General features: G+C 51.6%; 1 protein-coding gene across 6 annotated transcripts in view; it reads left to right on the plus strand.

The window, feature by feature from the left end:
* Window positions 1–27418, plus strand: part of CASZ1 (castor zinc finger 1) — a 271047-nt gene that overhangs the window by 184303 nt on the left and 59326 nt on the right. For all 6 annotated transcript variants that reach the window (XM_075121162.1, XM_075121165.1, XM_075121163.1 and 3 more), the window contains 2 exons: window positions 12958–13506; window positions 22542–23385. In XM_075121162.1, the coding sequence (XP_074977263.1) occupies window positions 12958–13506; window positions 22542–23385 (1393 nt within the window). The remainder of the gene's footprint in view (window positions 1–12957; window positions 13507–22541; window positions 23386–27418) is intronic.

A 27418-nucleotide genomic window follows, 5' to 3' on the forward strand; every position in this document is an offset into this window, starting at 1 on the left:
CCAACCCATCAGTCTTTCTCTATGTCCTCCATGCCAGATCCCTCAGTTTGTGTTAGGGTGTCCTGTCTCAGCCCTTTCTGGGCTTGTTGGGGTCCACCTGCACCGGTCCCTCAGCATTTCTCAGGCTCCCGTCCAACATCAATCCTCATCATCATCAGGGACTGTCTCCCATACTGGCCTCTTGCACCCACACTGATCCCTTGATCATACTTTGAGCCCTTTACTAGCCCCCCATCCCCTGATCTTTTGGTATCTTCCCTTCGGTGTCTTCTGGGGTTACAGATCTGCCCCAGCCCCTCCTTGTCTTTGCCAGGAAGCACTTCCTCCTCTGGCCCACACCTCAGCCCTGTTCTTGCTCTATCTCTTAGACGCAGCATCCTGAGGAGCTCCATCTCTGTGTGTGTGGAAAGGTGAAGTTAGATACTGTGTTTGCATTTAGTTACCCTGACAACATGCCTGCTTCCTAGAGAGCTTTCCAAGGGCCACAGCCAGGGCTCTCAGACCTGACTGTTCCTCCTTTGCTCTGCCTTCCTCTCTCTCTCTGTCTTTCCCCTTGTTTTCTTCAGGACCTGTGGGGAGACTGATGGCTGGATTGTGATGTAGATGTTAACAGTACTGCCTGATTTATAGAGTTACTTAGCCTAAGTGAGGCCACTTAGACTCATCTGGATAGCAAACCTTTTAACTGGACTAAAATAATAATAATAATAATTAATAATAAATAATAATAAAAAATAAGGGAAGGATGGGAACCCAGATCAGAAAAGGAGATCCTCCCAGCTTTCTGTTATTTTTTAAAAAGAAAGAAAAACTCCATAAGGTAGAAGGTGCCTCGGGACCAGCCTCCCTGCAGCCCCGGCTCAGGCAGCAGCGAAAACCTTGCTGACTGCTCACAACCAGCCCTTGCACTGGGGATTGGGTTTCCTCAAAAATGTTCCATAAAAGCCCCTGCACTGAAGGGTTAGCTGGAAAGTGGCTACAGGACAGAAAGGGCTCTCAAGCCATTTCTAAAACTGGTCTGACTTTCCCTCCTCGTATTGTTATTTGTATTCCAGTAGCACCTAGAGGCCTCGGCGATAGTGCTAGGTGCTGTCTGTACACATAGTGAGGGACAGTCTCTGCCCCAAATAGCTCACAGTCTAAATAGACCCACTAGACTGACAGTGGGAGGAGAAACAGAGGCACAGCGTGGGGAAGTGGCTCCCCTCACCCAGTGTCCCACCGCAGGCAGGCGGCAGAACAAGGGATAGAACTTCCATTGCTACTTTCCTCTCTCTTCTTTCTCTCTCTGCTCCTTTTCTTCTCTCAGTGAGTACCACAGGTTAACTGCATGTTGTGAAAGGGTCCCTCTCGTGCCCTGGAAACCCAGAGCTTGTGCAGTATATGCCAGCGTAATGTGTGGGACAGAGGGGGAGAGATGGGCAGAACCGTGTGGCAAACCAGTATTCGGAGGTGAGCAGGAGAATAGTAACTGCTAACACAATGCCATGAAGCAAGACACAAATAATTCAGCACCGGGTGTAGACAGGACCAAACCACATGCAGGATTGGGCCAGTAACCTGCTCAGAGCAAGGTTTGGGCACGTTTTATTTTCAGTTGGCACTGAACGTTGTAATTAAACCACTTTCATTACCCTTTGAGCCAGTTGTTTGGGGAAAGGCTTGTGAAGAGCTAATGCAACAGAGATGGACTTATGCAATGCAAGGTGAAGGGGTCAGTGCAGTGTGAGCGAGAAGCTCAGTGCTGTGTAAGGAGGCCAAGGCAGGGTGAGGACGCAGTGCAATGATGACTGTTAACAGGTGGGTCTGCTCTGCTGCACGTCAGCCAGGTCTCTGTTCTCCGAAGGACTTTGTGTTGCAGCTCTTTGCACCATTGCAGCAAGAGTGTCTGAGTCTGGGCTGTTTTGGGGCCAGCTCCCAGTGTGAGGTCTGTGTTGCCTCTCTCTCCCTGGCCAGTGATATATGGCATAAATTAGGCCTCTGAAGGGGGATACTGCATCCTTAAGAAGAAATATGTCCTCATTTTTCTTAAACACCGTTTGCACTGAGTGAAATGTTTAGAAGGGACGCTGAGGGATAACTTTATTTCTTACCAGGGAGTTCAGAGCCGTTCAGTTAAACCCATAAAACACTGGGAGTAGGGAAGCTGACAGCCTACCCGTGCATTAGAAAAGCCATTACTCATCCAGGGGAAATTCACCCCACACTGGGGCCTCACATTTACCAATGGAGTGGTTTGGGGGCAGATGCAGGGCCCTTTCTCTTGGCTGCCCTGGGGTTCTCCAGGCTGATCAGGTGAGGGTAGGAAATAACTCCATTTCACAACAGCAATCCTGCGCTTTGAACATGCTGCCCATCTGAGGCTCTCACAACACTGCAGCTGATTAGATAGAGCCACGTGGGTAATTATCATCATCCTCATCCTATAAGTGAGGAAACGGAGTCACAGAGGGCTGAAGTGACCTGCCCAAGGTCACACAGTGAGTGAGAGCCCAAGAGTCCTGACTCCCAGTCCCCTGCTCAAATTACTAGGCCACAGTCCTTTCCAAAGCAAGGAACAGGACTCAGGAGTCCTGGCTCCAAATTCCCTGTGTGAATCTCTAGGCCATGTTCCCTTCCAGACCCAGAGGTGGAACCTAGTATGCCTGGCTTTGAGTCCTCTGCTCTAATCACTAGATCTTTCTTCCTTAAGAAGATTCATACTCCACTGAACAATGAAGTACAGGGTCTTGAAAGTGGGGCAGAGGGTTGGGGGACCCCTGACTAGGTAGGTGTGTACAGTAGCAAGACCTGTTACAGGTGTGGGGAGGGATTGGTCCTGTCTGGGATTCTTTCTCCAGTAGCTGGTGAACAGGACACCAGGCACCCAGGTAATGCAAGATGACATGCCATCCCTGGGGCCCGCAAGTCCAAGGGCACAGGGCCACAGGTGCATGGCTGGGAGGCGCACGAGGCATCAGCGAGGGAGAGGGCGGCATTTTTATTTTATTTTTTTTTATTTTGAAGGCCTGACGCCAAAAGATTTAATATTTGTTTGAAATGAGAAACAGTTCTCAAATGAATTTGGAGAGCCTGGGAATTAATGTCACCCCCCCCACACACGCCCCTACTCACCAGCCTTCCCCCCCATTTCAATTTCTGAAGCCTGCTGATTTGAATATTTATAAATATCAGTAAATTATTTATTGTAGCAATCTGCTGTGCCATTTCACCAATTGCTGTTAACACTTTAGGGCTCGCTCTTCAGGAGAGCACGGCTGGAGAGAATGGGTACCTGGGTGCCAGGGCAGGGAGGTGCATGCCTACAGCCAGAAGAGGAGGGCTTCTTCACTGTGTGTAGCCAGAGGGCTGCGTGGGGTGGCTTGCTAGCGGGATTTGCCTCTGTGTGTCACATGGGGCAGGGGAAGGTTGGAGGTGTTTACAGAAGGGGATAGGAACCCTTCTGTGTGTTGCCAGGAAAGATGGAGAGGACGTTGCTGGGAGCATGGGGTTGGAGAAGGTGTGTTGCCTAGGGAGAATCAGAGAGGGTGTGTTGGTGGGAGGGGAGGGCTGGAGTGGGTGTGTTGGCAGGGAGGGCAGAAGGGAAGGTTGCCTGGCTGTGTATTTCCTGAAGCAGTCCTGAGAGCTGTGCCCTGTGGTGGGGTGGGCACCTTCACTGGCAGCTCAGAGCCCAGCACTAACCCTACCTGTTTTTAATTTCCACTATCTGTGGGGAGAGGGAGGGAATTTGTCTAAGACCCCCAGTAATTAAGTTTCTCTAGTGAAAATATGCCCAATTCATATCTGATGTGGCTGCTTTGGTGGGGACAAGAAGGTTTGGGGCGTTGATCTGTTAATGAGTTGTATTGGCAGAAGGTCCTTGGCAGAAGTGAGGAGGATCAGAGTGGTCAGAGCCACTGGGGTGGTACAAGAGTGCGAACCCCCAAAATGGCTTGCACAGAAAGCTCTCGCATGTTAGAGGGGACCCCACTCTGTCTCTCCTCGTCCCTGGGCAAGGAGGGAAACTCCTCTCTCTGGGCCGGATTCTCTGTCACTCCTTCCTCTGTTTTCTGTGCCCATGGATGCCGGCTTCTGTAGAAGAGTGCCCAGGGAGTGCCACCTGCACATTGCCCCATCACTGCCACCAGCACACACCAGGTTAACTTGGCAGTGCTGAAAGATCTGTGGCTAAGCCAGGGGAGCAGTTTGTGTACCCAGCCCTCTAGACTGTGCCCACGACCTTTCTCCCAGCCCTTTGCAGCTGGGTTGAGTCAGGCTCTCGCAGCGGGGAGTGGGAGAAAGGGTCACCACTGCAGGCTTTAGCGCAGGGCTGAGCAGTCAGTGCCTGGCAGTGGAAGACAAGCAGCACAGGGCTGAGCCGGGCTGGGTGCAGGGAGGCGCCTAAGGCAGAGCCTGGTGGCAGAGAGCTCCTCTGTCCTTAGCTCTTTTGGGGCTTTTTCCAGTTCATGTGGGGGAGCACCGAGGTTGGGGGGAAGCAGGGAGTGCAGCTGGCCACGCTGTGGGGAAGGCTTTCCGTTCTCTCTCTCTCTCTCCCTCTCTGCCCTGTACAGGGCAGACCTGGAGCCCGTTCGGTCTGATTTCCGCACCGTGGGCTTTCCCCAGCCTCTCACACGCTTATGCAGGCGGAATCCATGTTAGTAGGGCAGAGGAGACTGTTAAAAAGCCATTGTGAACTCCCCAAGGTCAGGCACAAGAGACAGCATCCACTAATCCAAGGTCATTTCCTGGGCTAAAAGCAATAAAATGTTTTATTGATAAACTGAAGAGGGGAAAATATACACACTAAATCCGCTCTCACACATCCTGGGCCATGCATGGGCCGCAGCTGCCTCCATCGTAGCCCTGCCCAGGATAATGCAGGAATTGTTGCCCTAATTGTCTGGCTGGCATTAGCAGGGCACTCCTGTGGGAGAAGCACACCATGCTGGCACTGACAGGACACTGCGTGAGGAAGCTCACCACTCTGGAGACCCAGTTGGCACTGGCAGGGCACTGTTGTGGGGGAAGCTCGCCACACTGGAAACTCAGTTGGCACTGGCAGGGCACTGCTGTGGGGGAAGCATGCCGTGCTGGGGACCCAGCAGGAAATGGCTGTGAAGGTTTGGCTCTGTCTGAGGCATCCCTGCAGATCGCAAGTGTGAAAGGCCCCAGCGTGTAACATCCTCGGCTCGTGCTTGGCTCGCCGCCCTCCCTGCTTAGGGCTCCTTGGTGGTGTGGATTATCTCCATTCACGCTCATGCCACAGCCGTGAAAAAAGAAAGGGACTGTGCAGTGTTCCCCCATCCCAAATAGCACCATTAATAATTGATCGAATGAGAGCTCGCAGCTCCTGGAAAGCTGGCACCGGGGCCTCCCTCCTGAACGGAGCTGCTCAGCTGGGCTCAAAACTCTTCAATAAGAATATGAAAGCTCCATCTGTTCAACGTACATGGCCCTCGGAAGTGACAATCCTCACAGTCCCTTCCCACTGCCAGACCCCAGTTCCAAAGCCAGAGCCCCCTTTCTATCCCCTTCCCCCCAACCAGAACCCCCTCCCCACAGCCAGGAACCTCTCCTCATCCCCTCACCAGAGCCAGAGCCCTTCCCCACAGTCAGAACCCCCTCCTTCTCCCCTTCCCCCAGCCAGAACCCCCTCCCCACAGCCAGGAACCTCTCCTCATCCCCTTCCCAGAGCCAGAACCCTTCCACACAGTCAGAACCCCCTCCTTCTCCCCTTCCCCCAGCCAGAACCCCCTCCCCACAGCCAGGAACCTTCCTCATCCCCTTCCCCACAGTCAGGACCCCCTCCTCATCCTCTCCCCACAGCCAGAACCCCCTCCTCATCCCCTTCTCACAGCCAGGAATCGCTCCAAACCCCCTCCCCACAGTCAGGACCCACTCCTTCTCCCGTTCCCACAGCCAGAACCCCCTTCCCCACAGCCAGGAGTCGCTCCTCATCCTCTCTTCACAGACAACCCCCTCCCCACAGCCAGGAACCTCTCCTCATCCCCTTCCCAGAGCCAGAACCCCTTCCCCATAGCCAGAACCCCCTCCCCACAGCCAGGAACCTCTCCTCATCCCCTCCCCAGAGCCAGAACCCCTTCCCCCAGCCAGAAACCCCTCCATCTCCCCTTCCCCCAGCCAGAACCCCCTCCCCACAGCCAGGAACCTTTCCTCATCCCCTTCCCCACAGCCAGGACCCCCTCCTCATCCTCTCCCCACAGCCAGAACCCCCTCCTCATCCCCTCTTCACAGCCAGGAATCGCTCTGAACCCCCTCCCCACAGTCAGGACCCACTCCTTCTCCCGTTCTCACAGCCAGAACCCCCTTCCCCACAGCCAGGAGTCACTCCTCATCCTCTCCTCACAGACAACTCCCTCCCCACAGCCAGGACCCCCTCGTCATCCCCTCCCCAAAGCCAGAACCCTTTCCCCCCAGTCAGAACCCCCTCCTTCTCCCCTTCCCACAGACAGAACCCCATCCCCACAGTCAGGAACCTCTCCTCATCCCCTCCCCACAGACAGAACCCTTTCCTCATCCCCTTCCCAAAATCAGGACCCTCTCCTCATCCTCTCCCCACAGCCAGAATCCCCTCTTCATCCCCTCCTCACAGCCAGGAATCGCTCTGAACCCCCTCCCCACAGTCGGGACCCACTCCTCCTTCCGTTCCCCCAGCCAGAACCCCCTTCCCCACAGCCAGGAGTCGCTCCTCATCCTCTCCTCACAGACAACCCCCTCCTCACAGCCAGGAAACCTATAATCCCCTCCCCACAGCCAGGAACCCCTCCCCACAGTCAGGAGCCCCTCCTCTTCCTCTCCCCACAGCCAGAACCCCCTTCCCACAGCCAAGAACCCTGTCATCCCCTCCCCACAGCCAGGACATCCTCCTCATTCTCTCCCCCTAGCCAAAATCTCCTCCTCACACCTAGGATGCCCTTCTCTTCCTGTCCCCACAGCCAGGACCTCCTCCCTGCCCACTCCCCAACCACAACCTACTTACCCCACAGCCAGAACTGACCCCCGCCTCTTGATTCCCTTCCTCCTCAACCAGAGACTTTTCCCACACCAGTCCCTGCCCACAGAGCTGGAATTTCTCTCCCAAGCCCAATCCTTCCCTCTCAGTGGGGATCCCCCATTTCCCAACTCATTCCCGCACCAGACTCACCTTATTCCTTTTATGCATCCACACTCCCGCTCCCCATACAGACAGAGTGCCTCCTATCTACTCCAGTCCTTCTTTATAACACCTAGGCTCCCCTTTTCCCCTACCCCCCAGACCAGGATCATAAGGGCTGGATTCTCCTCTCACTGATGTGGGAGTAACTCCATGGCACACAATGGGTTCAAAGCAGGGTGAGAGGGGGCCCAGGAGTTCTACTCTGAAGGAAGGCAGGAGGCATGTAGAGAGAGGCATGAGTGTGTGTAGTTACAGCTGTACTGGGGCAGGTGGGAGGGAGGTAGAGACTCCATTGCAGCTCCTGTGGTAGAGGATGCTTTCCCTCGGAGCTCCCTTGCTGTCCCCTTGTTTTTGCTCCCTTAGAACTCCCTATACTGTTGTCCTTTCAGCCTGACATTGTCCATTCTTGGTGGATTATTTAGAATCCCTGCTGCCCTTTCGGAGTATGGGGTGAGGGAAGTGGTTTTCCCTTCCCTCCCCAGTCTTGCTCTGTATTCGTCTAGCTCTAGGAACTCCAGCTGGCTGTCATTCAAAGCTGGAACTCAGCAGGGACCTGATGCTCAGCCTGGTGGAGGGCATGGTTGGATGTGATCTGAAAGAGTGTGGGTTTTGGTTAACAAAGGGTCCTGTCGTGAGAGACAGGGTGGCCTTGGGTGGGGACTTAGAAGATCTGGGTTCTGTTTGTGGCTGTGCTACAAGCCTCCTGTGTGATTTTAGGCCAGTCACTTAATCTCTCTGTGCCTCAGTTCCCATCCATAGAACTTTGATGCATCTGTTTCAATTGTAAGCTCCTCTGAGCAGGGACTGCATCTTGCTTCATTTGTACAGCACCTAGTGCAGTGGGGCCCTGATCTCACTTGGGGCCTATAGGTGCTTCCAGAATACAAACAATAGTAGTACATCCTGGAGCCCAGACTCCACTGGGAACAGGACTGAGCCAGCTTGGCAGGGCGAGGACCATTCAGGGACCCTGTGCTGGACTCACTTGCTTTTCACCTCAGAGACGGCAGGTTTCCAGCAGGGCCACTGGACAGGCAAGTGCCATTCTGCAAAGGCAGCTTTTGTCACCGTGAGGTTATTCTTGGGGCTTCTTCCCTTTAGTCTTTCCTCCCTCCTCTCCCTCTTTGCTTTCCCTCTCTTGGCCCTCCCCTTCCTTCAAGTGAGGTGCGGCCTTCCATGCTCTCAGACAGCAGCTCACATCTTCTATCTGGGCACCCCTTTCTCCCTCCCCCCATGAGTGTGGGGCCCTCGCTGGCTAAGAGAGAACAGCTAGGCTGTTGGGTGCAATGGTAGCAGGCTGGGGATAATGGAGGGTCCTGTTAGGGTTCTGGGGGTCAGTGAACTTGAGAGGGAGGTTCCACCCGCCCTCCCGGGGTCCTATGCTCCATTTGCACCCCTTGTTCTTCAGACCGGTCCCCCTTTGTGCTGTAGGCAGTCTCAAGGCAGAGCAGGGGGTGGCTGCATCTCCTCCACCCCGGGGCTGCGCTATACACTCTCTGCGGTATTGTTTTCAGAGGAAGTGCTCAGTGTAAATAGAGCATGTGGGAGAGTTTGTCCTGGGCAGAGATGAAAAGTCCCTGTGACAGGTTCGGGTTATAAATGGCTTCCTCAGATTGATGTGAAATCAAAACATTTCTGTTTGGGAGAAGAAAATAAAGGGGGATGTTTACTTAGCCAGGAACCTTTAAACAGTGCAATGGAGACGCAGGGTGATGTGGGGTGTGGGGGCACAGTTTGGAGGGGAGGGGAGACTCTGCTTAGCTCCCAGAATCTACCCACCCCTTGTGCAGAGGAGACGGGTGAGGATCCCTTGCTCAGCAGCTCAGTTCCGCCCCCTCTGCTTGCATGAAGGAAGCACAGAGAGTCCGGCATCAGTGGGTTGAAGGTTACCTAAGGCGTCCGTCCCTTTTAGAAGCCAATGACCCCTAGGGAGCGCGCTCTCCTCCTGAACCCTTGGCCCAGCCTGGGCAGAGGGGGAATCAGTTGTGCTTATACAGGGCCCTTGCTCTAAGGCTGTTGAGCGGCAATGGAAGCCCACCACGTTACAGATAGGGAAACAGAGGCACAAAGAGGCGAAGTAACTTGCACGGGTTCACACAGTGAGTCAGCTACAGAGCTGGGAATAGAACCCAGGAGTCCTGATTCCCAGCCTCCTGTGCTGACCATTAGACCACATATCCCACCCCATCCCCTCCGGCTGACAATGGAGCGCAGAAGTTCTGACTCCCAGTCCTTTGCTCTGACCACTGCCGCATGGAATGACACCATATGTGAGCATGGCATTTGAAAGAGTGCCCCTTCCTGGCCCCTGACAGCACATTTGAGCTCAAGGGTCTCTGACAGAACAGCTGGGGAGGGTTTTGTGGGGGTACTGAGGGCAGTTACAGAGGTTCAGACGTGCCCCAGTGCTGGGCCATGAGATCCAGGACACAAACCCCACCTTCAGAATAACAGGGTTCCTGGAAGGAGAAAAGGGGGAAGGAGAAAAGCCTGGCAGAAAGTGTGAGTGGAGCAGGGCAAAATAGTTGGTGGAGCAGATGTGAGGGCAACATGATGGGGATTAAGGGGAGATATGATCTGCGAGAGGACCCCACAGATACAGGTGGAGAAGAGAGAGAGAGCCGTTGGATGGTGCAGAGCCACAGGGGATGATGAGGTGGGGCAGAGGCCGGCAGGGCAGAGGCACAAGGGGTGAGATGGAGAGAGGCACAGCCAGGAAGGGAAGACGAGTTGCAGGCTCCCTCGAGCTGTGACATATGCAGCAAGTGCAGCCTCGCGAACGTCTGTTCTCCTCTTCCTTTGAATAAATATTTATAGATTCATTTGTCATCTGATGCGCACATTTGGTTGCTCACCTCCAGGCCAGAATAATGGGACCTGCCCTGACTGTAGGAATGAAGGGGAGCAGCAGAGTAGGGAGAATCTCCTTCACCCTAAACTCTGGAGTTAGGGGCTGCTGATATTCTGCTGTCCCGTTACCTCCAGCTGTGAACTTGTCTGGTCTCACTATCCGAGCGGGGTTGGGCCTCGTGAGAACTAAGGTGGGGGACTGCCAAGCATGGCTAGAGAGAGTGGTGCTGGTGAGTCATAGATGACTGAGTGCCCTGCCCCGTGCTAGGGCACTGCATGCTGCTAGAGATGCTGTCCTAACCACCTGCAGTCAATGAAGCTCCCCTGGCCCTTTTCCTGAGCACACGGGCGTAACCTCAGTTTCCTGGCCTGATTCCAGTTGGAGTGATTAGCAGTTCCGGCTGCCTCCTTAGATTCTCTCTGCAGTTTCAGTAGTACACAGGATCCTTCTTCACTTCCTGTCCTAAACGGATGGTGGACGCATGGGTGGCTGGGTAGAAGTGCACAGGTGTATGTGGTTTTGCATCCTGTCAGTTTTGGCCTATGTTCATTTGGGGATGACCCATGTTTGTGTGCGGAGGGTGAGAGTGTAAGGAGTAAATGTGAGCAGGGTGTGCACGTGTAAGTGTATGGGTCCAGGGGGATGTATATGCCTCTCTATGTGTGTATGCATATGTGCATGTGTGTGCGTGAGAGATGAATGCATGTGTCTGCATTGGGGGATGATACGCATTTTGCTTGGGTGCGTGGCTGGGCTGGGTGCAGAAGGGGATGCACTGTTATAAGGCCACAGTGTGCATTTGTGCCTCCCTGTGTGTGTGAGGGTGGGGGAGGCTGACACATGTTTGTCACGGGGTGGGGGTGTATTTTTCTTACACTCCTTGACAGGAGAGTGTGTCTGAAGCTGTCAGGAGTTTACGCTAAGCAGCCGCTCTCTGGCTCTCGGACAGAGTCTAAAGTTTCAGTCTATTTGTATTGGGCTGTCATGTTATGGGATTAGGGGCTGTCACAATGGCTTCTGGGTGCATCGTAGGGGGTCTGATTAAGCGCTTCTGTGCAGCAGGACCTTCAGGGCTGGCCATCAGAGTTATTGGGGGAGCCTCAGCAAAAGGCACTTTTGCATGGAAAGCACCAGTCCTCTGAGATGCGGAGGAGATGGTTCTCCTCTGCCCTGCCCCTCTGATGGACATGAAGTCAAAGGGCACGTTTTCCAGGGAGGGCCTGGAAATACACCCACATCTGTTGGCCTGCATGAAACCCCACGCTTATGTGGGCACCTAGCCATTTTGCGGGTGCCTTTCCCAGAGTCCCACTTAGGAGAGAAGTGTGAGTTCAAGTGAGAGTGTTGCCTATGCTTTCTGGCCTCAGGAGACCAAGGGAGAAGTCAGGTGAGTCTTTGTGTGACCCAAGGACAAGGGGCAAGGATGGAGAGTTTTTGCAGGGCTGGTTGTTACCAGAGAAGGGGGAGGAGCAGAGAGAATAAGCAGGATGAGAGAGTGAGTGTGGCTAGAGGGACAATAGGGGAAGATACAGGCCCACAGTAGAGAGGGCTCAGAGCGAGAGTGAGAATAGGGTGCAGCAGGCACACGTAGAGAACAAGGGAGTGGCAAGAGCATCAGAGCACAATGAGGGTGAAGAGGGATCAAGGGGATGGCAAGAGCACCGCATGCGTGCAGAGTGGCCACGACAGATGTGACAAGATAGCAGCTGGGATGCAGAAAGTGAGGGCGTGCATGACACTGGCAGAGTGAAGGCTGTATGCTCTTTTCCTGCCTTTGGACCTTTAACCCTTTCTTAGCCTGGACACTCTTAAAGGCCATCTGAGAAACAACAACTGTGTAGCCCTAATGTTCTCTTTGTGCAGTTTGCAGCTTTTAATTGGATTAAATCTTGTTAATAGTTAATAATTATACAAGTGACTTTGTGGTAGGGGCTGATCAGTTCAAGACATATTCCCTCACCTTGAAGTTAAGGTCCTTCCTTCCTTCCTTCCTGTCTCTCCGTTTCCATCCCTCCTTGACTAGTTGTCACATATGAATAAACTACGTTAAAATGACAAACCCCAACCAAGATTGTGCAAAGACGCATAAGGGTGGAATTTCCTATGTGTGTGTGTGAGGTGGAGAAGGGGTGTTACTGACTGATACTAAACCCCAGTACTGTTCCCTCCTTTCCCCTCCCATCTGATTCTCAGGATACAAGTAAATTGCACTGAGGCCAATGGAGGAGTTGCTTAAATTCCCTGGGGCTAGAATTTGGAGCCCTATCTTTCCTACAGACACCTCTGATGTAACTCCATTGGCAATTGTGACAGCTGCCATCTTGGCCAATGCACCGGGCATTGAACTGGGGACCTCCAGAGCTAAAAGTCTGAGTAACTACAGCTTAAGAGAAAGAATCCAGGCTCCCTAGGCAGGGCTGCACCCAACTTGTATCCTCTGTGGCTCAGGCACACAGGGGGATCTGTTCCACTGAATGCATCCGATGAAGTGAGCTGTAGCTCACGAAAGCTTATGCTCAAATAAATTTGTTAGTCTCTTAGGTGCCACAAGTACTGAAACCTACAATTATACGAGAGGTGAATTTTGCCTGGGACATTCAGGGACCCATTCCGCCAGATTCAGTCCTGGTGTAAGTGGCTGCACACTGAAGTCAGTGGCATTACACGCACTTACATCAGGGCTGAATGCAGCCTGATGTGTTTTAAAGGAGGCCTCTCTCTGTGGTGTTGCTGAAAGACTGTGGGTGAACTCCACATTACACTCCCTGAGACACAGGTCCTCCACAAGGCATCAGGAGTTCATGGCAGTTCCTTCTTTCAGAGGGTAACACTGGCTGGCAGTGTTTTAAGGCAGCTGGGTGGGGTCAGATGTTTGTAAATGGGGTTTGAGTTTCTGAATGGCAGAGCTTTCCCTTTAATGCTGTTTATTTCTCCCTCTGTCTCTTTCCAGCTGAAAGAAGTATATGCACTGACGCAACCTCAGGAAAATCCAAGATGGCTGCCAAGCGCAAAGGCGGCCTGAAGCTAAATGCGATCTGTGCCAAGCTCAGCCGCCAGGTGGTCTTTGATCATGGGGGATCGGAACAGGTGCGGTTGGACAAGGGTCCCCAGAGGGAAAGCGGCAATAAGGAACTGCCCCAGCCTGAGACCAAGGAGCTGGGGGCCAAATTTTCTGATGGACTTAACCGTGTTCAGAAGATAGAGGAGGACAAGCGGAGGGAGGTGATTGAGAAGTGGGTGAACGGGGAGTACAATGACGAGACCCTGCTGGGCCGAGCAGAGGGCAAGGAATGTAAGGCCACCGAGAGCGTGGAGGTGCCCCCCGAAGGGGTTTACATGATACAGCCCAAGGGCTGCAGCGATGAAGAAGATAATGGGGATGAGGCAGACGGCAGCTTCCCGGACGACAGGGATTCGGATGGGCCTGCCTCCAAGGATGAAAATTACCGACCCTCCAGCGGCCAGACGGGCTCCAAGCTGGCTGGAGGAGCTGCCTCAGGTAAGTCATTGCCCCATCTACCACCCTGCACAATGGAGTCCTGAGACCAACATTTTAGGCAGGGCAGTGTGAGTCACCTCAGTTGCCCTACATCCATTGGGTAAACTTGACTACCAGAGCAGAGGAGTGAGCGACACTTTCAGAGCCCCTAAGTTCTCCACTGCAGTGGGCGGGCTGCTCTGTGATTTACAGCTGGGAGCTGCCCTTGAAGTCCCACTGCCCTGGAACCCCTTCTGGGGATTCCTTCATCTGGGTAGATCCCAAATCCCACCCCCAGATTCCTTCAACGAGTGGATTCCATATCCCACCCCCAGATTTCTTTATCTGGGTGGCTCCCACCCCACAGACCCCTTTATCTGGTTGGATCCATCTCCCGCTCCACAGATCCCTATATATAATTTAGATGAAGATAAAGGCATTTGTCACTATGTTTCATGTTCAGGTTTCCCGGTGGAGGGAAAGGCCCAAGCTGCTCTCCTAGCCGAACCTCCAGTATACTCTCAGTGTATTTATACACACACTTGCCTGCGCGCTCCCCAGGATATGGCAGGCAGGTTTGTGTAAGCACACAAGTGCTCGCACGCACCCACATGCTGCATCTTCCACAATGGTAATTAATTCTAAGAACAGAGTCTAATTGCGGGAGACAAGGGCTGAGAAGAAGCTGGTATTTCTTGGAACGATATATTGCCCATCCTACCCCAGCTGGGTACAGACTCAGAGCTTCCCTGGAACACACCTCGCTGGCGCTCTCTCGTGTACCAGGCAGTGAAACTGAAGGGATGCTGTGTGTCAAGGGATGAGAGCTCATTGTGGAAAGGTGCTGCCAGTGCTAAAAGCTGTCCACCAGTCCCCCTGAAATAGACACGGAGGCCACATGTGGCACTGTGTCCTTGTTGGTGAGGCAGCAAGAGGAGAGCACAGGCCAGGGCCAGAGAGGGGAAGGGCTTGCTTTGCCTCCTTGGTTGGATTTGGTGCCTAGCTAGCTGAGCCTAAGGAAGTGGGATGAGTGCACAGGGATGTCCAGGAAACTGGAGGTGAGGTTGTTGTAGAGTGAGACAGGAAGCAGAAGAGGAGCCTACAGTGAGGGAAAGTGAGTGAAGCAGGAGGAGGAAGAGGGTGTGCAATGAGGAAGACTCAGCTGTGAGGAAGGCAATTTGCTGACTAAAGGATGAGCAGGAAAGAAGAACAGGACAGGAATATGGATGGTTAGACCACAGGCTTGGATGAACAGAAGGGCTGCCGTGTTTGTGTGTGTGTGTCTAGTTATGTGACTGCTGCCTTCACGATAATTGTGTCTGTTGCACATAAGTTTGTGTGCACGTACATGTTTGTTGCATGTGTTCACATTTATGTATATATGGTGTGTCTGTGTTTGTGTGTGAATGCTGCACATGTTTTTGTGTGTGTGCATATAGGTTGCATGTGTCCATGCAAGTGCTTGGCTGCTGTGCCTGTTTGTTTATGCCTGTGTGTGCAGATTGAAGGCAGCAACTCTGGGTGTAAGAGTCCAGGTGAATGAAGGAATGGTGTGGGCAGATTAGCTGGGTGATTAGAACCGAGTGTAAGGCTGTGTCTACACTGCCACTTTCAGCACTAAAACTTTAGTCGTTCAGGGGTGTGAAAAAACACACCCACGAGCCACAAAAGTTTTAGCGCTGAAAAGCGCCAGTATAGACAGTGCTTTGTCACCAGGAGTGGGATAAAGCTATCACCACTCGTTTGGGGTGGGTTTGTTTTTTTTATCGCCGGGAGAGCTCTCAGAGAGGACTCCCTGCCCTCTCCTCCAGCGGAACAGCACTGCCTCTGGCCCAGTGACAAACAACCCTTCCGACTGGGACACCACAATCCTCCACAGCTTTGTTTAGTTCTGTAAAGAAACCAGATTTCTCCTAATTTCTTTCTTTCTTTCTTTCTTTCTTTCTTTGATTGACTAATTTATTACTGTCAACATCCCCTCTATTGATATTAAATCCAGCCACATAACAGACACACTGCACATCCAGGTTCTTTCCTCGCTTCCAAGGTTTCCTAGCCAGACAGGCTGAGGGGAGTCTGCGGTTTACCCCCGGAGTGGTGATGCCGTCTTACTCCAGTCCTTTGTAAGGTGCTTTGTGAAGAGCTCTGTCCTGCTCTTTATACCCTGTTAGGGTGACCAGATGTGAAAAATTGGGACAGGGGGTGGGGGGTAATAGGCGCCTGTATAAGACAAAGCCTTGAATATCGGGACTGTCCCTATAAAATCAGGACATCTGGTCACCCTGTACCCTGTGGTAACACTCACTGCAATCAGGGAACCATACTCATGACTCAGAGAATCGATGAATTCCCAAGCCCTCAGGCTCTCCTGTCTGCCCCTAACTCCCAAGCACACTAGTGCCTGAATTCTGATTGGTGTATTACCCCTTCCAGGGGTGTTTCCCCCCCATGGTTACATGCAGTTTTAGAATTTTAGTTTACTCCTGACACAGAGAAATTCAGGGTCAGATTTGGCTCAGGCTGAATTTATCAAGAGGCACTGGTGGCCTGTATGTGTGTGCTGGGGGGAAGCCCAAGATGAATTACTTCATTACTGGGGAGGCCAGTGTCTCCGGATCAACATTCAGGGCCATTTAAGTGCAAGTGTGGATGGAAGCTCAGGGCTGATTGAATTCCCCAGTGTAGAGTGGGCCCCTCCTGCTGAGATCTAGATCTGTCACCCACTTGGGTTGAATCTCTTGATAGAAAGATCACACCTCCCCCTTCTGAGCACTTTGCAAATCCATCAAACTTTCCTTCTTTTGTGTGTGCCGTGTGTTTTCCTCCTCCTGCTAATAATGCAGCTCAAGCTCATCTCCGTCTGTCCATTCCCCTTCTGGAGAGGCACATTCTCTAGTCTTTGCGAGTTCAGTGGCAGCGCACATAATTATGCATATAAGATATAAACAGAGCTGTTTAATTATCCTTCGCCACATCAGTGACAGAGTAATTAACAAACATTGCAAGATCAATGAGGAAAAGTGTGACCTTCAGTTTCCTTTGATAGGAAAGCCCTTGTCGTTCCCAGACACAAGGTGATTGCGCCTGGACTCGGTTCGTAGTTTGGTTTAATTCCCCTTCTTTGCCCCTCCCCCTCACCGTTTGCAGCTCGGATTTGCAAAAAAGCCAAATGGGGTGGGGGAAAGGGAGAAAATAGAAGTATGTGGCCAACCTTTGGGAACTAAAAAGAAGCCAGTGGTAAGAAGAGAGAGGGTTGCCGGCCATGTGCCTTTTTAGGTCCAGAGCATCAAAGGATCACACTCAAATGCATGCAGTTATTGTGAGCAAGCAGGCCACGAGTGTGCAAGCTAACAGCACATACAGTGCCCGAAGGGCAGGAGCAGCCATAGGCGTTGGACACACAAACAGAGGCACATGCAGGTTTCATGCACATGTTTTGAGAGTCCTGTTGGAAATGTGCCCCTGACATCTCCCTGTAAACCACTGGGTGAGGATTTCTTTCTTTGGGAAGGACTGAGTTCTCCTCGTTTTCTCTCTTCATTTAAGCCAATCCACTTGTAAATTCTGGGCTTGTCCACACTGGTATTCAGACCTGGTGTAACCGGATGCAACTCCCATTGACTTAGATGGGGCTGCAGTTGCTGACACCAGGGAAGAATTTGGCCCTGTGGCTTGAAAAAGCAGCTGTGTGGCCTACGAGCAGGGGAATGGGAGGCAGGATTGTAGCTCCAGGGTTGTGGCTTGTCAGGGCACTCACCTAGTTTATATGGCCTCCAGATAACTACCTAGAGACCTTTCAGCAGAGCTCCTTCCTCCCTCCCTCATTCACATCTTCCACTAAACTCTCCTAGGATCTGATCCTGCAGTCTCTGCCAATTTGCACCTTGACACCTTCTCCAGGGGATTTCTTTCTGCTGCCCAGAATCAAAAACCTTATCAGAATGGATTGAGTGGAGTATGCAGAGAGCTTGCTGAGGACTGGCCTGAGCGTCAGCATTCAGGGCCAGCTTTTCAAGCCCCCAGACTCAGAAGTAAGATGGGACTCAGCTCAGGAGACACAAAGAAAGGTGGAATCCCCTGTGGAGGGACAGTCTTGTTCTCTGCCTGGTTCCCTCCTCAGACACAGGAGATTGACAAGAGCTGGTCTGAATGCGAGTCAACTTCCAGCCTCACCTTGTGTGTCTTCCCATCTCTGACAGACAGGGAGCATGTGCCAAATCTGAAAAGCGGGTGTTTGTCCGGAGACGGGTGACAGAAACTGTCACCAACACACAAACATGCTCGCTCCTTCGTTCTCACACATCCACAATCCTTACACCCGGACTGATGCATGCTTCCCTACACATACTTTTATACACACTCGCTCAGATCTCCTACACGGTCGTACACACACCGGTCTTACAATCTGCCCCACAGTAGGACAGTAGGGATAGTCACCCAGAGCCTTTTCCTCACTGAGCTTTCAAAGTTTCTTTCATTTATCTATTTATTTGTTTGTTTGCTTTATTTATTAAGCCTGCTCCATCCATCAGAAGGTGAACATCTCCTCTTCTTCCCCCATTCCCTCCCATAAAGGGGTTTCCTCCCCACTTATAATTTCCTGGAGAACCTCCCGCACTAAGAAGCATTTCAGGGACCTGCACCAGTGCCCAGTTTCTCGCTTCTTTACCCTGTATCCCCCAAATTGGCGTGATTTCCCCTCCTGGCCAGGACAATGGACGAAGCCCCATCTGGGACGCCCCATCCCCCGGTGTCCAGACTTTGCGCTCCATTTGGGCTGTTTTGCTTTTCCTTCCATATATAGTGTGCTGCTGCGGGCTATTTTTAGCCCCCCCCCCCTTTTTTTTTTTTTGCTTGCTCCGGATCCTTCGTGATACGATAGCTGCTCCGAGACACACAGATCTCTGCTCTTTGGCAATGCCCACAAATGGAGAGCAGCGGCAGTGGGAGAGGCAGACCCAGGGACCGTGCTGCCAGGGGCACAGGGGGTTCAGCAACTATCAGGGAGGAGCACAGCCTCAGTGCAATATCCTCTCTGCAAGGGTTCATTCCCCCCAGCTGCACCCGCCCCACTGTCAGGAATGGGGGACCAGGTGGCTCAGTGAATTGGGATCAGGATAATGCATCTGTTGGCCTCTAGGTCTGTAGTTCAACAAAATAGTTCCCAGCTCGTGGCTCTTTGGTGGTTTGTGTGAAATAAAGTGGGTGGGTCTCCCAGCAGGCCAGGTGTCCATGCTGCAGCCGCCACAGCGGGCTCTCACATACCTCCATCTCAGTAACCACAGCACAGAAGCCAGGGGCTTGCTGGGCTTTGGGGACTGTCTCTCGTGGGTGCACCTGCAGGTCTGGGTCGAGGCACGCCGGCTGGGCAGAGTGCAGAAGAAACCTGCCCTGCTTTGCCTGAGATCTGCCTTGTCGGGGATAAAGAGAGGCCACTAGGATGGTTGGTCTCCCAGAACCTTTAATGTGACCATCCAGTACTGATTTGATCAAAGGAGAAGCAAAGTGGAGGCCGTGACTTGTTGGACTGGGGGTGAACAGCCAGTTCAGGTGAAATGAGACGGGGCTGCTGTAATCCTCCCTGGGACCTGAGCTCCGCCCCAGACTCTGTCAGGTTTGGAAAAGCCCTGAGAGCCCCCCTCCCAGTCATTTTGTATTTTCAGTGGGGCTGGGACCAAAGGTGATTTCCAAGCGCAGTGGTGCAATTTTCAGCAGCTCACAGGGCAGCATCTCCCAGCCTCACAGGGTAATTCTGGGTTTCCCAGATCTTTTTTAAGGCTTTGGGTGTTAATCTGTGCAGGGTCTGAGCCAGCCTGGGAGCTGCAAAGTTGACCTAGAATGTGGAATCCAAAAGTTGGGTCTCCCAGCTGCTGCTTGCTTTGCTCTGCTCGTGCTTCAGGCTGGGAATTGGGCAGCCCAGGGCAAGGAGGTGCAGCTGGGGCGGAAGGAAGGGGGGCTGTTTCTCACCTCTTTGATCTCTCTATCAGTTCTGCCCTGAGATGGGGCAAAGGTTTTGTGGATTTTACCTAAACCACAACTTAGTCTCCCACCTGTGGTGGCTTCTGTAGGATTTTTCTGTGTGTGCATGTACGCATGCACACGCGGGTGATGGGCACAGCAAGGTTCTGATGAATGCAGGTCATCCCGACTCTTCAAGAGCAGGGGTAGGGACCACCTGGCCCTGCCTTCCAGGGCAGCCATTAAAGCCAGCAATCACTTGCGGGTTTAATTTCCTTTCAGATCCCTTCCATGCTGCCCTTTCCCCCTTGCAGTTTGACTTGGGGTGGATGGGGTTTCACCAGGCCTGGGAGTCTGGGGGATCATGAGGGAGACCAGGGATCACTTTACAGGTCCAAAGAGAGATGAAAAGCAGAAGAGGGGAGACAGATTTAGCAGGAACAGGAAAACCTTAGACCCAGGGGGGATTTTATGGGATTAATCACTTCCATTGGGGCTATAGGGTTACACTGGGGCGGGGGTGGAGAAGAGGGAAAGGCAGCAAAAGGGTGAAAAGCGTTAAAGCAGCAGGAAATGCTTTAATGCCTCGTCATGTGTAAGTGAAAGGTGATGCCTTTGGGATCCCAGAGTGGTGAGGGGCCATGGGAGGGTGGGAAAGGGGGAAGTTAAAATACCCCACCCCTGAGAGAGGAGCCCTAGTTTCCTGAGGGTTTTTGTCCCTTTCTTCCCTTGTGATGTATCATTTTCTGAGCATAGATATCAAACACGGGTGCCTAAGTAAGGGGGCCCGGTTCTGCATTCAGGCACTTGCCTAGACTGACACTGGGAAATTCACATGGCTATTTGAGGGCTGGCATGCCACTTAGGGACAGCACATAGAGGTCTGACCATCCTGCTGGAGGGAAATTGCACCCCTGGTGTGTGACTGTTTGGTCATCTGCTCTTATTCCTGGTGTCTGGGTATAGTACAGGTAGGAGCACGTGGTCTTTGGATCCAAGACACTGGTGCTTAGCCGTGGAAAGGAGCAGTGTGCGCGACCAACTCTGAGTGCTACTGTCCTGAATTCTATATCCTAGCTTAGCAGGCACCTCCTCAGACCTTTGCTGCAAGCATTAGCCTCATGCCCTGTGTCAGTGGGACTTTGGCAATTCCATGGCCATGTGCCGGGTACACAGGCCAGCACTGCAGCAGGGTTTATGCCCCATGTGCCTGGCTGCATTGGGCATCACTGATGTTGGCCCTGCAGAAGTTTTAAGTGCCCATTGCAGGGTCCTGTCTTCTCCGGGTGTCTCTTCCCCTGCACACCCTTGCTGAAGCAAACAGCTGGGGAGTCAAGACTGGACCTAGGAGTCTGCTTGTTGGTCAGGACAGTGTGTTCAGGAGCATTTGTGCATGTGTGTGTGGCACAGCTGTCTGTCAGATCCTTGGATCCCAGGGATCCATTTTAACCCCTGGGATCTGTCGAGCTCTTGCTCTTCCTCTCCTTCCTCTCTCAGATCTCTTCCTTTCCAGACGTCTTACAAGGCAGCACTAATTCTCTCTGCGCATCAAAACCATTGTGGCTTCTCCGTGTCAGGAACCCCCTTCCTGCTACTGCTGTACCTGCCCTCGCTGGCCCTCCCCCTCCCTATGAAAGATGGTGCTCGCCCACAAGAGTTAGAGTGAGTGATTGGGAAAGATGACGAGGGAGGTTTGAAGGACTCCTGCACACAGTAAATCTTCACTCTGCAGGAGAAAGCGAGAGGGAGAGGAGGAGGAGGAGGAACGCTGTGTCAGACTGAAGCCTAAATGAGTCCGAGCTGGCACGTCAGAGCAATCTTTATTTCCTCCTTTACACTGATATTGGGTGACCTCCAGATCCGTGTTCTTCCCCTCCTGGTGACCAGCAAAACTGCCTGAGGGAGTGAGTGGGGGAGGAAGGGAGCTCCAGGGAGAACAGCCCTCCCCACTCTCCTTAGCACACCCCCAGGGAGAACAGCCCTCACCTCCAGCCCCCACCCAGGCAGAACAGCCCTCCCCACCGCAGTCAGCCCACATCCCAGGGAGAAACAACCCTCCTCCACCCAGTTTGCGTATCCTTGGGACAGCACAGCCTGCTTCCCTAGGGCAGTGTGGGGGTTATGGGTGCTCATAGCAGGGATACAGCTCTCTTTCCTGAACTTTAATGCTTTTGGGGGTCAGTAGGGGCTCCCCTCCTGCCCATCAGGCCTCAGAGGGAAATGCATAAGAGGAGCTTCGCTGAAAAGAGACTTTAGAAAAACAATGGCAGGGGTTGGAATGGCCATGGATCAGTGGTTCACAACCTGTGGCCCAATCAGCACACAGCTGTGGCCCACGTGACATCCTCAAGGCCATATGGGTAGTATATATAATGTGTGGCTGTCACCCACATAACACATAGAGAGCTGCATATGTGGCCCACAATGGTAAATAGATAGAGAATCGCTGCCATGGAGATTCACCCCCCCCTCCCCACAGCCTGCTCCTCTCTCTCTTCCTTCCCAACCTTCCCTTACCCTTCTTGTCTTACTTTCACTCCCCCCCGCCCCTCTTCATTTTCTCTCTCACCCCCTCATCTCCACACCTCTGCCACTCTCTGCTCATGCCTCCTACCCCCTCCTTTTCCCCACTCCACCTTGCCCCTCTCCCCTTGCCCCAAACACACGCTGCCTTCCCCCCCTCCCCTTCCCCCCCTCCAAACATATGCTGCCCCCCCACCCACTGGGACGGAGTTGCACAACCCTGGCATATTGGCACTGGCCTCACTTTCAGTAAAATTACTTTTTCTTCATATTAGGCCAAGGCAAGAGTGCAGAGACATTTATGAAACTTTGTTTAATGTACTGAAAAGCCATCGGCTAGAACATTTAGGAAATTGATTTTCCTGGCATTGATGAACTCTTTTTATTTTACCCCAGTATTAATTACTTTTTTTTTTAAAAACAAATTAATTTAAGAGTCGTAAAACCTAACAAGTGAGCCAAACGTCAGTAGATCATATTCCCCTCTTCCCCCCCCTTCCCACTGCCGACATTGATACGGGAAAAGAGGAGAATCCACCCCTTGCGTGACTCTTTGTCCCTCCATCTCTCTGTAGGGGAAGCTTCGTCCCTGCGCGATTACGCTGCCACCACCATGAATGAATTCCTGGGCATGTTTGGCTACAACGACCAGAACATGCGGGATGAGCTGACCCGCAAGATCAGCTTCGACAAGCTGAACGCTGCTACCTCAGAGGCCTCCTCTGCCACTGCCTCTCTCCCTGGCGAGGACGCCATGAGCAAGCGAGCCCGCTTCTCCAAGTACGAGGAGTATATCCGCAAGCTCAAGGCCGGCGAGCAGCTCTCTTGGCCCATCCACCCAGCCAAGTCGGAGGAGCTGAGCTCCAAGCTGGGCAAGGAGCCTTCATCAGTGCTGACACAACCCATCCGAGCACTGCCGGGGCCAGATGCCACCCTGCTAACAGAGACCAAAGCGACCATACTGCCCTTGCCCTCTCCGAGCAGCTCCCAGATGCAGGGCCTGATGTCACGGGCCTCCAAGTACGACTTCTTCATCCAGAAGCTGAAGACGGGTGAGAGCATCAGGCCCCAGAATGGCAACACCTACAAGAAGGCCTCCAAGTATGACCTGGAGAACGTCAAGTACTTGCATCTCTTTAAGCCCGGCGAGGGCAGCCCAGACATGGGTGGGGCCATTGCCTTCAAGACAGGCAAGGTGGGCCGGCCTTCCAAGTACGATGTGAGGAACATCCAGAAGCTCACTCCAGTCAAGGCTCCAACACCCAGCCTGGCACCCAACCCTCTCGCCAGTACCCCCAGCAGCGCTCCAGTGGCTGGGCCTGAGCAGCCTGTCTCCTTGCCGTTCAATACCCCTGAGTACCTGAAGTCGACCTTCTCCAAGACGGACTCCATCACGACTGGGACGGTCTCTACAGTCAAGTAAGTCTCCTCCTATTTTTCTCTTCTTTGCACTTGTCAGGGAAACAAACTCGATTGCAGGGGGCAGTTTAAAAGGACGTTTGCTCTCCTGTGACACTGTCCTCCCCTTGATTTCTTCAGTAGAAGCTTTTTGATTCAAATTCTGGCTAATGGTTGAAGCCGGGCATGAGCACCTTCTTGGTTCTCACAGTCCCATTCCCATCCTGAGCCTAAGCTATTGGGCCTGCATTGGATCTGGGAATACAGTAGAGAAAAGTGCTGGGGTGATCAGTTCACCAGTTCCCATAGAGCAGTGGTTTTCAGATTGGGGTATGTGAGCTCTCGTCAGGGGGTATGCAAGAAAAATCCTGTAATGGCGGATAATATCCCTTATAGACCTTTTCTTTCTGTTTTCATCAGTATATTATGACCTGATCTCAGATGGGGGTGTGCAGTAGACTACACTATTCGGAAAGGGCTATGCAACCTAAAAGTTTGAAAACCACTGCCATTGGGCAAAGCCGGCATCAGCAGCTGAAGCCAGGAGCTGAGTTCTGGAGCCCAGGACCTTAAAGCAAAGATGTAGGAAGCCATGAAAGCTTAGCAGAGCATGTTAGTGAGAGTTACTAGGCTGTGGAACAGTCTCCCAAGGGAAATGGTGGAAATCCTGTTGTTCGGGACTTTTAAATCTAGGAACTCAGCCTGCAATGTCTGGGATATGGATTAGTTGTCTGATTGGCCCTCCTCATTGTTAACACCTCTGATTCTAAGCAAGGAAAAGTTCAATTATGGGGGTGTGAGGAACAATCCCCAGCATTGATGGGGTTCTAGCCTTCCTGAGCCCATCAGCTCTGATAGCCATGCACAGATCCCACCGTCCCCTCAGGACGTGTCTGTGGAAACAAAATGCAGAGAGAAGAGCTGCTGTCAATACGCACAGGTCAGAATCCTGGCTGCTTTCTTTCTCTCTGTCTTCCAAATCTCCTAAACAACCAGCCCTGCCTGGATTAGGGCCCAATTCTTTTCCCATTGAAGTCAGCGATTTGATGATTAGATTAGATGTTCCTGTGCTGTATGACACATGAGGCAACCCAGTGTTTCCACCTCCATCTGTCTAATGCCACGTTTCTTGCTCTGTTGTAATCTGTTTCCAAGATAGCAACATATTTCTCAATGGTTTTATTATAGGTCATCTCTTCTCCTCTTCTCCATCTTCCACCAAGTGGTATCCTGTCAAAGGCTTGTCTAGGAACACCGTTTTTTGACACGTTTACATGTCCAAACCACTTCAGCCTTCTTTCTTGAATCATTGTTTGCTGGTCAGTCCTTTATAACACATCAGCACTGGTTACTTTATCCCACCAGCAAACCCCAAGTATTCTCTGCAAGCATCTCTGATGGGATGTGTTAAGATTCTTGTTTTGGGCTTCTAGCATTTGCCAAGTTTTGGAAGCATATAACAATATGGATATTACAGTGACATTGTATAACCTTATCTTGGTCCTTGTGTAAATCTCTCTATTTTTCCAAACATTTGCCATTCTCAGAAAAGCTCCACTTTCCTTCCCAGTTCTTGCTTTCACCTACTTATGGGGTTGGCCATCAGCAGTCATTGTGCTTCTGAGATATACGAACTCGTTAACCATGTTGTCTTCTTCACCGTCAATCACATATACACCAGTACTGCTGGCTCTTTCAACCATCTTCCAGCGATCTTGAGGTCAGTTGCGTAACTCCCATTGACTTCACTTACATGTATCTTTTCAATCTGACCCATTTCTTACATAGATGGACATGGTTCAGTAAAACTTCTTCTCAGCTTTGGCAGGGAGATTCACGTGCCATGTCTGACAAACCCACTGCCCCAGTTGGCACCAGTAGCCACCCCCTGCCTTGTTGGCACTCTGCACAGGGGTCAGGAATTGAATGAGCTATGAAGAAATCCAAAGGCTTTGTCTGTACTAGGATTATTTTTACTTTTGCTACCACTGGTGCAGCTCCACAGGCGGTAGCACTTGGGGAGACACCAGTGTAGACAAGGTGCCCAAGCACCTTAAAAACCATGTTGTGTAGACCTGCTCTGAGTAGGGTTAGGTGCCATAGCACTTAAAACACCAGAGGCTGCTTGGAGGCTTGTCTGTGCTAGGTTCCAGGCGGTGCCACTGGAATGATAGAAACAACGGTGGGGAATCCTGGTATAGACACAGCCCTAGAGGTGACCCCTCGAGGTAAGGACTGAGGTACATTGGCTGGGCATTGAGGGCAAAACTAGTACAGCTCCCACTAATCTTCTGTGCATAAACAAGCCTTGGGCTCTCCCATCAATCTGGCAATTTTCCCCAGCATTCAGTCAATGAAAAATGGCTCAACATCCACATTTGCTCCTCCTTCTCCAAGACCTCACATATAAGAACATAAGAATGGCCATACTGGGTCAGAACAAAGGTTCACTTAGTCCAGTAACCTGTCTTTCAACAATGGCCAGTGCCAGATGCTTCAGAGGGAATGAACAGAACAGGACAATTCACAAGTGATCCATCCCCTGTCATCTAGTCCAAGCTCCTGGCAGTCTGAAGTTTAGGGACTCCCAGAGCATGGGGGTGCATCCCTGATCATCTTGGCTAATAGCTATTGATGGACCCTATCCTCCATGAAATTCTCTAATTCTTTTTTGAACCCAGTTATACTTTTGGCTTTCACAATATCCCCTGGCAAGGAGTTCCACAGGTAGACCGAGTGTTGTGTGAAGTACTTTCTTATGTTTGTTTTAAACCTGTTTCCTATTAATTTCACTGGGTGACGCCTAGTTCTTGTGTTAGGTGAAGGGGGAAATAACATTTCCTTTTTCACTTTCTCCACACCATTCATGATTGTATAAACCTTTATCATATCCCCCCTTAGTCTCTTTTCTAAGATGAACAGTCCCAGTCTTTTTAATCTCTCCTCATATGGACGCTGCTCTATGCCCCTCCTCATTTTTATTGCCCTTTTCTGTACTTTTTCCGATTCTTTTTTTTTTTTTTTTTGAGGTAGGCCAACAGTATTCAAGCTGTGGGCATACCATAGATTTATATCATGGTATTATAATATTTTTTCTCTTAATATCTATCCTTTTCCTAATGGTTCCTAACATTGTTAACTTTTTTGTCTGCCGCTGCACATTGAGTGGATGTTTTCAGAGAACTATCTATGATGAGGCCACAATCTCTTTCTTGAGTGGTAACAGCTAATTTAGACCCCATTATTTTGTATGTAGAGTTGGGGTTATGTTTTCCAATGTATATTACACAACACTGAATTTCATCTGCCATTTTGTTGCCCAGTCACCCGATTTTGTGAGATCCCTTTGTAATACTTCACAGTCAGCTTTGGACCTAGCTATCTTGAGTAATTTTGTATCATCTGCAAACTTTGCCACTGCACTGTTCACCCCTTTTTCCAGATCATTTATGAGTATGTTGAACAGCACTGGTTCCATGTGCAGATCCTTGGGGGACCCCATTATTTACCTCTCTCCACTATGAAAATTAACCATTTATTCCTACTCTTTGTTTGGTATCTTTTGACCAATTACTGATCCATGAAAGGACCTTCCCTCTTATCCCATGACTGCTTACTTTGCTTAAGAGCCTTTGGTGTGGGACATTGTCAAAAGCTCTCTGAAAGTCCAAGTACATTATATCCACCGGACCACCACCCTTGTCTAATAGATTGGTGAGACATGATTCCCCTTTACAAAAGCCATGTTGACTCTTCCCCAAAATATAGTGTTCATCTACGTGTCTGATAATCCTGTTCTTTACCACACACCAAGATCATGTGGAGAAGAGGAGCACATGATTGTGGCCACGTGTAGAGTTTAGACAGGCTGTTTCTGCAATGAAAACTCTACAGCCCTGGTACATGGGGTCAGACTAGATGATCTAATGGTCCCTTCTGACCTTGAATCTCAAAATCTCTGGGTGCAAATAAGGAGGAAGGGGCGTTGTTTGCTCCATTTCCTTGTTCCTTGGTCTGGATTCTCTTGCCTCTCACTTGGCGCCTTGTTGAGGCC

This window comes from Caretta caretta, chromosome 18 (genome assembly GCF_965140235.1).
Source record: "Caretta caretta isolate rCarCar2 chromosome 18, rCarCar1.hap1, whole genome shotgun sequence".
Lineage (NCBI taxonomy): Eukaryota > Metazoa > Chordata > Testudines > Cheloniidae > Caretta > Caretta caretta.